At 37.8% G+C, this 15,903-nt stretch overlaps 1 protein-coding gene across 1 annotated transcript in view; it reads right to left on the bottom strand.

The window, feature by feature from the left end:
- Nucleotides 1-1,045: 1,045 nt before the first annotated feature.
- Nucleotides 1,046-15,903, bottom strand: part of DYNLT5 (dynein light chain Tctex-type family member 5) — a 30,549-nt gene continuing 15,691 nt past the window's right edge. The window contains exons 3-5 of the mRNA XM_060625754.2: nucleotides 11,644-11,735; nucleotides 3,880-4,004; nucleotides 1,046-3,006 (exon numbers count right to left, since the gene is read on the bottom strand). Of these exons, the coding sequence (XP_060481737.2) occupies nucleotides 2,803-3,006; nucleotides 3,880-4,004; nucleotides 11,644-11,735 (421 nt within the window). The 3' untranslated portion in view covers nucleotides 1,046-2,802. The remainder of the gene's footprint in view (nucleotides 3,007-3,879; nucleotides 4,005-11,643; nucleotides 11,736-15,903) is intronic.

The following is a 15,903-nucleotide window of genomic DNA, read 5'->3' on the forward strand; positions in this document are numbered from 1 at the left end:
TTCCCTGATACCCTTAAACAGATAAAGATATTCTGGACTTTTCTTATGAAAACATATTCTAGCCTGTTCTGTGGTCACTTCCCAGTTCCTCTAGAGTCAAATTGTGTGTTACTATTATCTCTGTTGTTGGTGGTTAGGTGGCACAGTGCAATCAATGCATGCGATTCCTGCTTGAAAAGTTAAGATGTGTTCAATTTTATTGATAGGTGCTGTCAGGATATGTGGTCCATAGACTCAAGATGTTTTCAGTCTAGTAAGGAAAACAAAACTATTATTCACAAATTAGCTAGAGAATAATCAGGAGCCCAACTATGAGAGATAAAAGAAGAGAGAGAACAGGAAGGAAGGAATGGATGGAGAAGGATTTAGAGAAAAGGCAAGACCCAAGTCTGATGCTGAAAAGTAAAGAGAGTTGCTTTAAGTGGGGGACGGGGCATTCTGGGTAGGGAAAAGCAGGAGTGAAGGCTCCATGGTAGGGGTACAGATCTGGGAAGAAGGATGTCACTTTCAGAACACCTATAGGAAAGGCAAAATACTAGGAAAGTTCAGGGTGTTTCAAAGTGAAACAATTTCCTCAAATTTACAGTGTCATTTCTTTAAAATAAAGTTTTAGGGGTGCCTGGGTGGTTCAGTTGGCTGAACATCCCACTCTTGATTCAGCTCAGGCCATGATCCCAGGGTTCTGGGATGGAGCCCCATGTCAGGCTCCATTTTGAGCACGGAGCCTGCTTAAGATTCTCTCTCTCTGCCCCTCTCCCTGGCTCGTGCTGTCTCTCTCTCTAAAAAAAAAAAAAGGGTAAGGTATACAATGTGTTGACCTGATACGTTTATATTTCACAATATGATTACCACCACGGTGTTAGCTAATACCTCCCTCAAAACTTTCTATCATAAAGCTTTGTGTGATGACCAGTATTCCTCCAAGTTAGTTGCAATTAGCGAGTTTTTACTGTATATTCTTATGCTACCATATAATTGCTAGAATTCATCATTGACTGTCTGAATTACAGTACATGGCAGTATGCGGGTAAACTGCTTCCTTTTTTGCTTTTTAACTACCATCATGTTTTAAGGTTTTGATTCCTAACACAGCCTAGGACAGATGGTAAGAAATTATCTCATGGATGAGACTTCAGAACTCTAAAAAAAATAAAGCCATTTTTGTAATGGACTTTCTATGTCCTAAAGAATTTTCTTCATTCCAATTTACTCATGCAAAATTGCAATATGATTGCCCCTGCTATCATTCCAAGAGGGGAGATGTTCACAAATGTGTAATGAAAATATTCAGTCCATTTATACTTACTGTACTTATGATCTAACCCATATTCAAAACTGGCCTAGGGAGGTTGACAAATATTGGTTGTAGTGAATTATTACATAGTCCTCTTCCCACTAAGGCCCTAACAGAAAAAATAATGAAAATTCACCAATTCATAATGAAAAGTTACCTTAAAAGCCAGAACAAGCAGAAGGAAAGGGATTTCAAAAGCTACATTTTTTTCTTTTTTTTTAGTACAGGTTGTTTTGGAGAAAAATAAGACATCAATACATTTTAAAAGTATAAAGCATTAACTGTTTTCTCATCTGTTAAATTCTTTTTGATATGAATTACACATCATTTTTTCCTTAGAACTATAGCGTTGCTAGTTTTCTCCACATGTGTACAATTTGTCTTTGACCTTTAACAAATGTCCTCTGGGCAGTTCACTTACCATCCAGGAACAACGCCTCAGCATCATTTCATATGCACACAAAGGGTTGAAAGCTCCGTAAAAATAAATGATCCATGATACAAGCCACATTAACCAGCAGAATAATAAGCTATTTCAGCCCTGTAAATTTTAATACCATCCATTCAAACCTGCACTGGGTCACTTTAGCATTAAATTCATAGGAACAAAATAGTAAATACACATGTTTTATTTGTTAAGCTACCAGCTATATATTTTGTGTAAAAGTTTGTTAGCCCAGGAAAATCAATTCAAAGGCACATCAGGCAGTGTATATTTAAAAGCAGTGTCTCTTTCCAATACATGATTTTAAGTGTTACAGATACATTTACTATTAAACATCATGTATATTTAATACGACGAGGTCTACTTCAGTGCCCTAAAAAGCCTTTGTTCACTTTACAGTTTCCATTATTGAAGAGCCAACATTCAGCTCTCCCACAATTTTGTAAAGTGCAGGCAACCCACAAGAGCTTCCAATTTTAGCGAGCAGCCCTGTGGGACAACAGTAATTGTTATGAAATCATTAATTCTACCTCAGCAGTTTCAACTGTCAGGTACATGTAACAATAATTGCAGTTAATGAATGCTGCTCAATTTATTAAGTACAAAATGAAAACCAGTATTCTTTTACACGCAGCATTGAGACACATTAACATTTATCATTTGTGTATACCATGTTGAATATTCTTCTGTCGTTTATTGGTCAGGGTATACAGCCATATTTTTTAAACTTGTCTTCATTAAAAAACAATGCAGGAAATTTTAACTGTCTATTTAAAGAGTAATTAAAGTAATTAGTACCAAAGTAATATTAAAAAAGAATCCACGTCTATGAAAAATGATCCAGTGGAACCAAAACTTAGTTCTTCTTTTGGATAAACAAGAGTTTTTCTTGCACCGCACTTCCCTCCCTCAGTTCTTAGCAGAGTATGAAAAAGTCCAAAAATGCCAGTTGTTTGAAATATTACTGTTGTTTCTCAAACCTTTGAGCAGTGAAACTTTTGTGTACATAGATACAGCTTATTTTGTGATTTAAAAAAGTAAGAACTACATTTCTTATTTTCAATCACTCAAAGTAAACAGCATAGACACTTGCAAGCGCAAAGAGAGAAGAATTTCTGAAAACACAAGATGAAAAGGTATCACTTTTAGGATCCCAGAGGCATCTGCTTCCAATAAAAATGTTCTGACTATTCAGTTGTCCAATGTGAACAATCACAATTAGCTTATACCGTGGAATCATCAGGTCCTTGACCTGGGCTTTAATAACCTAGAAATTAAAAGAACAAAAAAAAAAAAAGGTCCTCCTTAGCCACATTGAAACTTAGAAGTCTTAATCTTTGTCAAAAATCTGGTGGATTTAAGAAAGTCACATGATGTATTGTAGATATTTTCAGTAATTGTGGAAACTTAACTATGATTTTCTTCAAGCACTGTTCTCATGAGATAGGACATTTAGAGACAAAATTATAGCACCAGCAATATATCTACATTTTCTAAGTCTCATGGAAAAATTGTAATTCAGAGAACAGGATTTAAAGGATTTATTACATTCTTTGAAAATCTATGTTAAGATGGCTTCCTTTCAAAGAATATTGGTATTAGAGTTCTACCACCGTGTTTATGTCCAATTAAGGGATCATACATCTGGAGTCTCCTGTAATATGACTATTCATGGATGTTTATTAAAGAGTTTGTTTTAAAGAAGAAACTAAAGAAAACCTAATGGAGGGCAACCACTTTAGTTGATAAAAACAGAAATGTATTTAAAGGTTGCAGCATCTGTATTTGACAGCACTCAAAACAATTACCTTGACGAAGAGAAAATGATCATTAAAATATTGTATCTTTGAAAAAAATGGTATCTTTGACAATAAAAATTTTAATAAATGGGGCAGTTGTATCCATTTTTTAAACAAAATACATGCAAAAATGATACACATAATGGTTGTTTTAAGGCAAAGGCTTTTTACACACACATACACACACATACACGGAATATAACCTAAGAAATATTTTCATAAGATATACATAAGCATTTTTACTGCTACTGCAAATTAATTGCCTTCATCAAAAAGTAGGGCGTTGTCCTTTTAGCAATATTCTAATTAAAGTTAACACTTCAGGCAAATCACATATATACCTCAGAAATTGTTTTAGTCATCTGTCTACAGAGCTCTGGCTCATACTGTTCTTCTTGTAGATACTTAGTTAACACATCTTTCAAAATGTGATTGACAATGACCACAGGAAAATGTTTGGTAGGACCTGAAAATACAGATGAAATTTCTTGAGTAATTTCAAATGACATCGTCCCCCCCCCCCCCCACCCCCAGTAGGCTAATCAAAAGAGTACTGGATCATGGGGAGACCTTTAATCTTCTGAGTGGCCTCTATTTAAGGAAAAAAGTGGTCCTAATTAGGTTTCCAGTCAGGTTCTCTGGCAGAGGACCAGAAGACAACACACTCTTACCAGAGTGTGTGCCACACATTTACCAGACTACCTGAAGAGTGTACTCAATACCACCAAGGTTTGATATTGAAACTATCCTCCTCACCAGTGCCAGCTCCCACAATTAATGACTTATTTTAAAGTCTCAACATCTTTCTAACTGACCCCCACCCCCCAGCTCTTATATCTCCCCCTCCAATCTATGTATACCACACTACAACTGGAGGGGTCACTCTAAAACCCAGATCTGGCCATGATATTTCCCTTAGCAAAGTCTAAGGTCTAGCACCTACAGCCCCTTCACCCTCCATCACAGCTCTCTATGTCGATGCCTCCAGCCTCATGGACTTCATCTGTCTTGTACGGGATGCTTGTGTACATTCTTAAAAAGAAGAGCATCTTCCTCATCTTGTTCATCTGAGAAATATCCACTCATGCTTCAAGGCCAGCTCAAGTGGTTTTCTTCTCCAGAAAGCCTTCCTCCCCTCCTCAGGTAAAAAAAAATCATCCCTTTCTTCTCTGTACTCTCAATGCTCTGGGTCCCCACTGATCCTAATCTACCTGATAATAGCTCAATCATTTCTGCCTTTCTGGCCAGTGAAACGGTAAGCTAGATCATATGTTATCCTCCTCAGAGTCTAATACAATGCTAAAGGCATACAAAATGTTTAATGTATGATTTCTGAATTTAACTACAAGTAAACATTGTATAGGTAATAATCATAGTACAGATAATAACTACTTTCATTGAACTTTTTCTTTTTAAAAAAATTTTTTTTCAACGTTTTTTATTTATTTTGGGGACAGAGAGAGACAGAGCATGAACGGGGGAGGGACAGAGAGAGAGGGAGACACAGAATCGGAAACAGGCTCCAGGCTCCGAGCCATCAGCCCAGAGCCTGACGCGGGGCTCGAACTCACAGACCGCGAGATCGTGACCTGGCTGAAGTCGGACGCTTAACTGACTGCGCCACCCAGGCGCCCCCATTGAACTTTTTCTACATGTCATGTACTGTGATAAGTATATATTTATTACCTTATATAATCTTCCAATAAATCATTGAGGTGACCCCTACTGTTATCTCCATTTCACAGATGGTAATGCAGAGGTTTAAATACATTGAGTAACTTGCCCAGAATCACACAGTGGCAGAGCTGGGATGTACTTATTTTATCTGACTCGAGAGCTTATATTCTTTTGTTTAAGTTTCTTTTATTCATTTTGAGAGAGAGAGGGAATGGAGGAAGGGGAGAGAGAGAGGGAGAGAGAGGGAGAGAGAGAGAATCCCAAGCAAGCTCTGCACTGTCAGAGCAGAGCCTGACGCAGAGCTCAAACTCAGAAACTGCAAGATCGTGACCTGAGCCGAAATTAAGAGACGCATAACTGACTGAGCCACCCAGCCGCCCCTAGAGAGCTTATATTCTTAATGACATTTAGTCCACATTCAAAGCAAAGGCCTCGGACAGACTTTCTTTATCCTGTATCCCAGGAATCTTCCCTGTACGTCCTGGGAATATTAACCTCATCACCCCTCTGTCATTGTACAACATGTACATGTGCCCAGAGCCTGGTGTAGAGTGGCTCAATCATTATCTGCTGTACTGATATGGATAAAGGAATGAGGTCAATAATTAAATTCAGTTGTATTTTAATAGTCATCAGTATGTCTTAAGTGTATTTATTTATTTATTTGGCTCCCATTTGGGGCCTGAACTCATGACCCTGAGATCAAGACCTGAGCTGAAATCAAGCGTTGGATGCTTAACCGACTGAGCCACCGAGGTGCCCTGTAAGTGTTTATTTTTAATGACTGTATCAGGGTCTAAAGAAATATATAGCACACTAAAATAAGGACAATTCCAGGAGTATTTAATGAAGAGACTCCTTAGGAAATTCTGAGCAGGATATCAGAACAAAGGACAGTGCAATATCCCTTGCTAGTGAAACTGAGGGTTTTATCCTCAACCCACCCCAGTCTTAGGAATCGGAGAAGGGAACTCTTGATCCCAGAAGAGGCACATGGAGAGGGCTCCCTGGAGAGCAGCTATGCCCTTCCATTGGTGGATACAAACAGCGTGAGATGAACTCACAGTAGGCCATGGGGAATTAAACATTCTAGCTCACACTCCTCCCTCCCTCCTACTTCCTGCTGAAGTTTCCCATTGGCCAAACTTAACTGGAAGGTTACAGCCCATGCCTATTGTTGAGTTAGGTCAGCCTCCTGGGGCTCAATAAGTTGTATTTTTATTTTGATGATTATATAGGAATTGTTCAATTAAATCAGCATGGGGAATGGATCTGGATAGGTAAAAGGGAGACACATCTGATACAATAAGTATAATTAACCCCAATATTTAGTCAGCAGGAATCTATCTTCTACAGGACAGAGACAAGCAGTTGTAAACACAGAGGCATATAGGTTTGTAACTTCAGGTTGGTCCTGAGTGTTCCTACTTCATGGGGTCAGAGATAGGGCACCAACCCCGGTAGGTAAGTTCCTAAATACCTACAAGCCTCTGGGTTGTCTTCCTGTGGATCTCTTGTTTTTTTAATTAAAAAAAATTTAATGTTTATTTACTTTTGAGAGAGAGAGAGAGAGAGAGAGAGAGAGAGAGAGACAGAGAGAGAAAACATGAGCAGGGGAGGGGCAGAGAGAGAGGGAGACACAGAATCTGAAGCAGGTTCCAGGCTCTGAGCTGTCAGCACAGAGCCTGATGCAGGTCTTGAACTCACGAATGGCGAGATCATGACCTGAGCCAAAGTCAGAGGCTTAACAACTGAGCCACCCAGGTGCCCCCTTCCTGTGGATCTTTTAGATTTCCACTTGCATTCTATAGAGAAATGAGTCTAAATTTGAGGGTAATTTCCCCTTTCTATTTAAGAAATTTTAAAAAATGATACTACTGGCTTGGATTAAATTAAATAGACTATGTACATTCGAGATATACCTTTCTGTTTTTCACTCCCTCCTACCAAGCACACATATTGTATGTACCTTAACCTACATAATTCACACAGAACTTAATTTGGCTGCATATTACAGTAACTTGTACACATCGTTCCCTTCAGCAAATAGTAAATTCCCCCAATGCAGATATTTGTCTGTCTAGTACTCCTCCCTGTCATTTGGGAACAGCATCTCCCCTCCTGGGAAGATGAGAGCTTCCCAATTCTAACCAAGATGTTTCTTTAGGATCTACCATGACCTCCTTTGAGCTGAAGTTCAGGTTATGGTTGATTGGCTCAGGAGTGGCACTTGTCCTAGGCCAGGCCAATTAGAATCCTTTCTCAGAATTTTGATTTTAAACTTGAAATAGGGGGTAAAAAGTCAGCCTCTTTCTGGCGATAAAAGTTATGACATGTGATCCTTAGGTACTGTGGAAGGCCATGATTCTCATCATGGAGAGGAAGCCAGGCCATAGTGAGAGGAGGAGGCCCACACCTAGTTAGTTCTGGGAAGACAGAATCCTGGTGGCACTTGAGTCTCTGTTTCCGGCTCTTACTGTCCAACTGCACCAATGTCCCTTCTGCACTTGGCTTTGTTTTCTTTGTTTTAAAATCTCATTAACCAGATTCTATTTTGAAAATATTTGGAGATATCATCATGTACTTTTTTTCTCACTTGTTCTGTGACCTCTTCCTTCCTGTGCAGCCAGAATCATCTTTTGCCTTGCTTAGGCTGGAATGCTGAGATGCAAAGAGAGAGAAAGAGTGGATGTTTAATTTTTGACTTCCCAAATAAGCTCCTGAATCTACTTTCAGAGTCAACTAATGGGAATGGCAAAGCTTTTATTCTTTTTCTTTACTTTACTTTATTTTTCTTTCTTTTTTTTGAGTGATTATTTTTTTAGGAGGAAAAAGCAAATGTTTTAATGTTTTTAAAAATAAAAAAGCAAAGACCTGAAGAAGGGTTGGGATGAAAAAAAAGAAAGGAAAGGAAAAGGAAAAGGAAAAAGAAAAGGAAGAAAGGAAAGGAAGGAAGGAAGGAAGCAAGGAAAGAAAAGAAAGAAAGAAAGAAAGAAAGAAAAAGAAAAAGAACAAGACCTGTCACAAAAATAGAATTAAGATAGAACAGATACAAATTTGGTTATTTAATATGTGTGTCAGCTTCTCCAAGTTGAGATAATAATAAGAATCACCACATACTGTTTTTTGTTATGATTAAATGAAGTAAAATATTTAAAATGCTTAGAAAAGTGCCTGCCATGCACAACCCCTCCTCCCCACTATGTATTTATTATTGTTAGTGGGGTTGTTATGGTTGCTACCTCATTTTGAGGGAGGAGATGGGGATTGTTCTTGCTGAGAAGGCACCAAGATCAGCGAGGGTGCAAGTAGGGAGGCAGTAAGACCTCCACAGTTAGGAAGGACCCTAAGGGGTGGAGTGAAGTCAGGGTGGAGAGCTTGACAGTTTCTGTCTATGAGAGCATCTGATGACAGGGCCTGATTATCCCATGGATGCTCGGCTCCAGTGATGTCTCCCTCTCTCTCCATCTTCAGGTTCTACTTTTCATTATGTTGACTACCTTCTCAGGCAGGCTGTCTCAGTGTGGTAGCAAAGATAGCCACCCATAGGTCTTGTCTGACCTGCTTACAGTCAGTGTTTTTAATTTCTTTTTTAATGTTTATTTATTTTTGAGAGAGAGAGAGAGAGCTGGGGAGGGGCAGAGAGAGAGGGAGACACAGAATCCAAAGCACGGTCCAGGCTCTGAGCTGTCAACACAGAGCCCAAATGCGGGGCTCGAATCCATGAGCTGTGAGATCGTGACCTGAGCCGAAGTTGGATGCTCAACTGACTGAGCCACCCAGGCACCCCTACAGTCAGTGTTCTTAAAGAATCAGATACTTCTTTAACCATTGCTCCAGAAAAAAGTCCTGTGAAGAACTCATTCCATAATTAATATGCAATTAGATTACAGGTCACAGAAGGCCTTTCTTCTTAGTGATTTAAGTAAAGCCCTAGGCTCAGTTGCTTTGAGAAACAAGAACACAATGAATAAAGAAGCAATTTAAATGCGTTCCTCCACTTAATTCTCACAACATCCCCATAAGGTGTGGACTATTATCCTTTTTTACAGGTAAAGAAACTAAGATTTTGAGGATGGTGAATTCCTTGCTCAAACATCATTTAGGAATTGGCAAGATTAGTATTCAAATTCAGACACAGTGGATCCACATCTTGTATTTTTTTTCTATACTCATGTTTTATCAATTAATTAATGAGAAAATGTAAATGGTGTTTTATTACAAGAAATATATTTTGATTTTTCCATTCCCTTTTTGCTTTCATTAATTATACTTATGTTTCATCTCATTCTGGCTATAATTACTTCCTCAAGGGAAGATAAACACACTAAACATTTAAAATATGTTTAGATGAGGGGCGCCTGGGTGGCTCAGTCGGTTAAGCCTCTGAATTTAGCTCAGGTCATGATCTCACAGTTTGTGAGTTCAAGCCCTACATTGGGCTCTGTGCTGACAGCTCAGAGCTTGGAGTCTGCTTTGGATTCTGTTTCCTTCTCTCTGCCTCTCCCCCACTCACGTGTATGTGCTCTCTCTTTCTCTCTCAAATATAAATAAATATTTTTAAAAACTTATAAAAAAATAAAATAGATGATACAAATATTGTTGGATGGAATGAGAAAAATTAGACACAACAATGCTGGTGATTGACAGTTCCCCCACACACACTCTTTTGGGAAGTATTGCATTGTAGATATGAGGAAATCTTTACCAGAGGTCCAAAGAGTACCTTTCAGATGCAAAATAAACCCAGAAACAAGTAGAAGTGGAACTACATTTTTGTTTGAATATGAACAAGATGGTTAGTTGAATGCTTAAGAAATAGACTGTCAAACATAAAAGACTTTAATCACAAAGGAATAATTCACATGACTTTTTGTAAGAAAATATGGGAAATACTTTATACTAAGATATTTCTTTTCTTTTTCTTTTTTTAAATATACTAATGTGTTTCTAATATTACTTTTCTAACTTGGTTCAACACTCAGTACATCTAAAATACGTAAGATTATTTACTGTGTTTATTTGAGGATATAAGTTATGAAAACATACCCTTATGAAGAAGAAACAAAGGGCTTCATATTTTAACTCCTTTATATTGTCAAAATCTGATTCAAAACCCTTTCAACATGCAGAACCCAAAGTGCTAGGCATTGAACAGTTAAGATCTCTTAGTTATAAGTGGAGGAAAGCCTGACCCAAACATAGTTCATTTAATGAAAAGTCTAAGAGCAGATAGCTGGATTTAGGACTCTAGTAATGACATTGGGATTTGATTCTCTCACGCTCTCAGGAGTCATATGTTGGGGACAAGATGGCAAAAGCTGCTATACCCCTACCTCTTTCGGGTTTCAGAATCTAATCTGCTTCTTCAACAGCCCAAACAACACTTTCTGAGCTGAATCCCAAAGGCTTAGATTGGCTTGACCAATCAAAGGGTCATATGCTATCTCAGAATCAGTCACTATTGTATCTCTAAAGCTAGTGTCAGCTTCAGCAGAATGTTACGGACCCAAAGTGTAATGATGGCAGTGGTGAGCCTTCCCCAAAGGAAACTGGGTAAGGTTATCAGAAGGGATGGCAGGAATATTAGTTGTCTACCCCAGGCACTGTGAAAATACCAGTAGACTGACTAATTATGGAGCCTTGTAATCCACGTAGTCTTGGGGATTACCCTAGAAAACTGGCTACAAGGCCTAATGAAATGCACTGATGGCCTGTAATTTTCCTGAAGTTAACTGGCTGCAGATAGAACCACTGTGGCCCAGAGAGTCCTTCTTTTGGTCATTGGTAAGTCTCTATGGAATCTCTATATAGCAGTAATTATATAAAGTGGGCAGATAATAGTGGGCAGGTACACATTTAGAGAAAACAAGCTGGTCTATGAGAAAACATGAATGAGAAAATGTATTCACTGTGGACTGCGTCTGGGAGTATGGGGGCAGGTGCAAAGATCTTTGTTTTCAAAGACCCAAAACCTCAGTGGAAAGGGATAAACACCTCTGTCAATGGGGGAACAGGAATCATTTGCTTCTGCTTTGAAGGCTTTTTTCTCCACTTATCAACAACATTGGTTGGGTTGCTGGATAAAACTTGAATGCATATCTCTTTCACTTAACTCAAGTATATATAAAATAACTCCACAGGATAACCCAGAAACGCCCAGAAATGAACTTCTTAATTCAGTAATACACAAGACACATCAGCGCTGCCCAGTGAATTGCTTGGTATTTAGGAAACACTGATAAAGAAAATTAAGCAATGGGTGTTGGTCCCATTTTGCAGAGGAAGAAATTACAACACATCAAATCACTTAATTAAGACCCCTTATATTGTGCTAATAATGAAGATGATGCCATGTTATCAGATATTATTTTAAGTAAATAATGAGATTATAAGTTTAAAATAGGAATGAGTGTAAAATAACACACCTAGTTGATAGGTGTTTTCCATCTGAACTGTAAGGCGAGAAGCATCATCCCGCTGGCTAGGTTCATCCATATAAGACACAGTACTCATGGAGCTAAAAGCAAGGAAGAAAACAAATTTCAATAGTTAATAATAATAATAATAACAACAACAACAAAACACATTGTTGCTTTCAGCAAAAATGTTACCAAGGTAAAGCTTCCCTAAGAACATTTCAAGCAAGTCACAGGTAAATATCCCGGTGACACATTTAAAGTCAAAAACATTTCAGAGATGGAAACATTAACGCATAGAGAAGTTACTTGGAGCAGGTCTCAGTATAGCGGTTGAAGCCCAGTGCAGTCCAGTGAAGCCCAAGGCATCTGACTACTCACAAAGTATTCATGGATTGGTCTGTCTGTGTGGTAATGGAGTACCTGTTTCAAAAGCCATTTCAATGGCATGTCTACCACAATGCAGAGACTCTCTCCTCAAAGTGGCCAAAATTGACAAAAGGGACTGAGGAATACAGGAGGAAGCTTAAAATGTTGGGAAACAACTATATATATACATGGGGTAATATACTTTATAAAAGTTTAGTAATACGTACCACACAAAATCCCTTTAGTAGAAAAAAGAAAAACAAGAAACTCACCCACATGGTGAGAGAAACCACAATTCACCCAAACTATTGTAAATCATAAGCATCAACCACCCTTTTCAACATTAAGAAAGGGTTTTGGCTTGGTTACCAAGGCAATATAAGCTTATCCAGGTGCTGAACTGGAGACCCAAGCAAAGAGGAGTCCCTAATGTCCCTCCAGCACCACTTAATTTAGCTTAGTTCAGAGAAAATCCAGTTGTCACTAATGGCAGTCTCAGATCTACCCCCAATTCTCTCCACCTGTGAAAATGGAAGTTAGAACAGATGTGTCTTCAAAGGAGATACTACAATAGTGTGTGTGTGTGTGCACACGCGTGCGGTTATGTGTGTTTTCAGAGTGACCAGTTTTCTAAGCAGACTATGTTTTTGCCTTAATTAAATGACAGATATTTGTTTTTAATCTTTTGGGTTTTTTTTTTTCTCTGCAAGAAGACTAAAATACTTAGTTCTTGGCTGTTTGGAATTAGTAAACTTTTTGCAAATGATATTTAAAGAAGTGTTTTTTATGTTTTTATTATTTATTTTTGAGACAGAGAGAGACTGAGCATGCGCAGGGGAGGGGCAGAGAGAGAGAGGGAGACACAGAATCCAAAGTAGGCTCCAGGCTCTGAGCCGTGAGCACAGAGCCCGACCCGGGACTCAAACTCATGGACTGTGAGATCATGACCTGAGCTGAAGTCGGACACTCAACCGACTGAGTCACCCAGGCGCCCTCTTTTTAAAAAAATTTTTTTAAATGTTTTTGTTACTTATTTTTGAGTCAGAGTACAAATGATATTTTAAGAAAATCACAGATAATCTATTTAAAAATCCTTTAATACAATTTATGCAATAAATTAAGGTTTACTCACCCATCCCGAGAAAACAATGCAAGTAATTATGGCTGTGTTTTCATGATAGATTTCTGGATTAGCGATTTAGTCCTCATTCTTGTAACACCTGCTTTCCTCAGTTTTCTGCTGCCCTTTGAAGTAGCAACCAACCTGCTTGGCCACATTGTCTGCAGGTGTTGTGGGCAGTACCCACAGAAGCTGATTGCTTCTGCTCAGAAAACCCCATGTTGCAAAAGCCCCCTGATTCTAAGATAAAGCAGGCTGTCCCATTATTATATGTGCTAGTTTTCACTTTGCAAATCATTTTCCATCAATTATCTTGTTTTACCTTCACAACTGCCTTTAAGTTAGTCAAAGAGCTCTTATTCTACCCATTTCAGAGATAAAGGGAACAAGGCAAAGGGCTTAATGCCATAGATACAGAAAAGGCAGACTTAGGTTTCAAATATCCTATTTGAGTCCCAGTGACAAAGTCTCACATATGATCATATCAGACAGAATGAAAATAGGGGGAGGGACTACTTGAAATAATTAATGACTGCATTTGAAACTTGCATAAATATACAGCAAGTGTTAATAAAAACCCAATTTCTTTTCTACTAACACCATATTAAAAACTCACAGAAAGAGAGGTAGTGTTGGTTCAAAATTTAAATTCACGTGTTAGAAGTCTCAGACAAAAAACCAAATAAGGATTTTTACAGTCTGCACTATTGCTTTGTTCTTAGTTATGGAAAAATTGACAATCAGTGCAATACTATTTATCAGTATGAAATTGGAAAGTGTCGTAAGGGCAGTTTAAAAAACCCATTGGCTGAAGATAGGTGTGCAAGCAGAAGGTTTTGGAGACTGGCTTTTTAAATCTTACCCAAGGTGATTTCATTTCGTGCATTCTTCATTTCCACAGTAATCATGTAAATGATAAAAAGTTCAAAACATAAAAAGTATAAAGATTAAAGTAAAATTACATAAAAATTACTAACCCCAGTGGTTCTCTAACAACTGTTAACATTACAAAAATCTCTTCCGACATGACTTTGCATATGGGAGCATATGATAGATGCTTGGCTTTTTTTTTTTTTCCCGCTCAAAATGTATCATGGATAACTTTCTATGCTGACAAATAGTAATATACATCAATATTTTAAATATCATGACAGTACTTAATATATGAACATGCTGCATTTTATTTACCCATTTGTTCTCCTGGCCATCTAGGCTGTTTCTACAAACATATTTGTTTTCTTTAAACTACTATTTTTTTGAAAAATTATTATTATAAGAAGCATTAGATATACTGATACAAATTGTTAAATTTTTTTTAATGTTTATTCATTTTTGAGAGAGAGAGAGAGAGAGAGAGACAGAGCGTAAGTGGGGGAGAGGCAGAGAGAGAGGGAGACACAGAATCTGAAGCAGGCTCCAGGCTCAGAGCTGTCAGCACAGAGCCCAACACACAGCTCGAACCCATGAACCGTGAGATCATAGCCAGAGCCGAAGTCTGATGCTTAATCAACTGAGCCACCCAGGAACCCCTATACTGATATAAATTCTAACTGATATAGAGTTTGCTCCTTAAAAGTAGGATGTTGCAAGTACTGGAGGACCAAACTTGGAGTTAGTTTTGGGGAGGAGATAGGACTTTGGGGAGTGAGGTTTCAAATATTTTATTGTAACCTGGCATTCTTTCTCATGCAGAAGGAAAATATTTGGTTTGTTGGTTGCTTTTTGTACCTTAGAAGGTTGACCATGTACCCACTAAAATTGTAACTTCATGGAAAATTACAGAAAAATTTTACTTGTTACTTAAAAAAAGCCTCTGTATATGGTATTTTTTGAAACTGAGATCTGCTTGTTCCTACATTAAAATGAGATGAGTTGGAAAAAGGAAGAGAGAAAAGAAAAGAATGAGCTGAACAGAAAAAAAAAAACATTTATTCCTTGAAAAAAGACAGAAGGAAGAGATAAAATATATAAACTTTTGCAATAGGGGTAACTAACACTAAACCAGAATGTGGGTTTAGTAAATTTTTGGAAATAAAAGAGATTCTATATTTGAGAATGGTAAATGACCAGTATCAGTTCAGAATACTGACTTGGAAAATATGTAGTACATATTTTCTATTGATAAACAGCTTTACTCAAGCCCTTTGAAATTTTTAAAGACAAAAATGTGAGGTGCTAAAAAATTTTTTATAATTTTAATTGCCAGTGCTGTATACACAGCACAAGACATTTATTGGGTATATGTCACAATATTACAATCAGATGTGTTTCTGTTGTCCATGACCAGACTTTCCCTACTTTGTAATAATAATCCTTCTAGATAGATACATGATCTCATTGCAAAGGGAAGACTATAGTTGATTTTATTTTGTGAATGTGAAAAATGCTTTTGCTGTCTATGTGTTTCATCAGTTTGTTGCCATTTATGGAGGAAAAGGACTCAATTGGCAAAATGTATCCAATAGAGTTGTCAAGTTATAGGAAGGAAGGTAGATTAAAAGTAAATGCAGGAAAACAAAGTCTGGCAGAAACTACTGGTGAAAACATGGAACAAATCAAGTAATGTTATTCTAGGAGAAGAGTAACAATTTGTAAAGTTTCAGTAATACTTGGAATCATATATACTACTGCTGAGGACAGATGTGGCATTAACCTGGATGCAGAAATAGCTGCATGAAATTGGTCCACAAAAACAAAAGGAACCCTCCTATATTGTACTTGATTGACATTGGAAACATCCATGCCAAGCCAACAGTCTGTGTTCTGATTATGCAGAAAAG

Source organism: Panthera onca, chromosome C1, assembly GCF_046562875.1.
Source record: "Panthera onca isolate mPanOnc1 chromosome C1, mPanOnc1 haplotype 2, whole genome shotgun sequence".
Classification (NCBI taxonomy): Eukaryota; Metazoa; Chordata; class Mammalia; order Carnivora; family Felidae; genus Panthera; species Panthera onca.